The 950-nt window shown below is 48.0% G+C and overlaps 1 protein-coding gene across 1 annotated transcript; it reads left to right on the top strand.

Moving 5' to 3' along the window:
- Positions 1-95: 95 nt before the first annotated feature.
- On the top strand, positions 96-623 carry Pmar_PMAR014247 (hypothetical protein; the record flags this gene model as incomplete). The annotated part of the gene is made up of 1 exon (XM_002787906.1): positions 96-623. One exon carries the CDS (start codon positions 96-98, stop codon positions 621-623), a length of 528 nt encoding a protein of 175 aa, XP_002787952.1.
- Positions 624-950: the final 327 nt, after the last annotated feature.

The raw sequence follows: 950 nt of genomic DNA, 5'->3' as shown, positions 1-950 counted from the left end.
AACCAATCCAACTGATGCTACTCATCCTCAGCTAATGGCCGGCTTTCAGAGACCACAGGCAACAATGTGGACACCCTCTACTGCTTGTGTGCGATATGAAGTGTCGGTCGGCGATATCACTTGCTGTTCATGCGCTAGGCGCCAGGGTTGATGAGTCCATCTCTGAGCATCGCCAGTTTGGTTACTCCTTGCTCTGTGCGGCGGCCTCGGGTAACGAGGATGATTTCGATGTGTTCTACAAAGCGCTTAAGGCTCACAATCTCTCCTTTAATTGGGATTCCTTCGGAGCAGCTTGTGCTGATCCTGGTGTGGAAATCGAGTTCTCTGAGCCAGACGTCTTGTTCACCGGAGAGGTACAATCATGTGATAGCAGTAATGATTCCATCAGTGAGGTGCCAGTAGTGGACCTTGACGAGAGCGAAGAGGATTCCAGTGATAGCGACTGTGTAGAGATCGTAGATTCCTCTCCTGCTCGACCAAACCCTCGGAAATCTTCGACTGAGGATTCCAGGCGAATCACGACTGAGGTCAAGAGGGATTTCGTGAGATCTTCTCGTACGATACCGAGCGCTCACTGTCTTAGCGATAATGCGGTTATGATTGTTGAAGATATTGATGTCTGAAGACGATTATTGAATGCGCTGTAATATTGCATCACAATTGCGTATCATTCATTACGTCGTTTATTGGTTACTTATTATGTGATACTTTCACCTTTACTCGGAATTGTGTTGTCTTAGTCAATTTTGCAAGAATAACAGATTTGAGCGCTTGGTGCTGGGCCGACATGACCACAGACGAAGAATTCGTTCTTCGCTGTAAGATCCACTAAGTGTGCCCTTGCAATATCCCTACCAGGCAATGATGCGACATGCCGTTGCACACTTGCTGATAACTCTGAGGACTACTGTCTGGACCAACCGAATACCGTATCCGACCGGAGTGTGGCG

The sequence above is a fragment of the Perkinsus marinus genome, assembly GCF_000006405.1.
Source record: "Perkinsus marinus ATCC 50983 genomic scaffold scf_1104296929220, whole genome shotgun sequence".
In the NCBI taxonomy this organism is placed as follows: domain Eukaryota; phylum Perkinsozoa; order Perkinsida; family Perkinsidae; genus Perkinsus; species Perkinsus marinus.
Note: the sequence above shows the minus strand (reverse complement) of the source record. Positions and strands in the feature narration are given on the sequence as shown.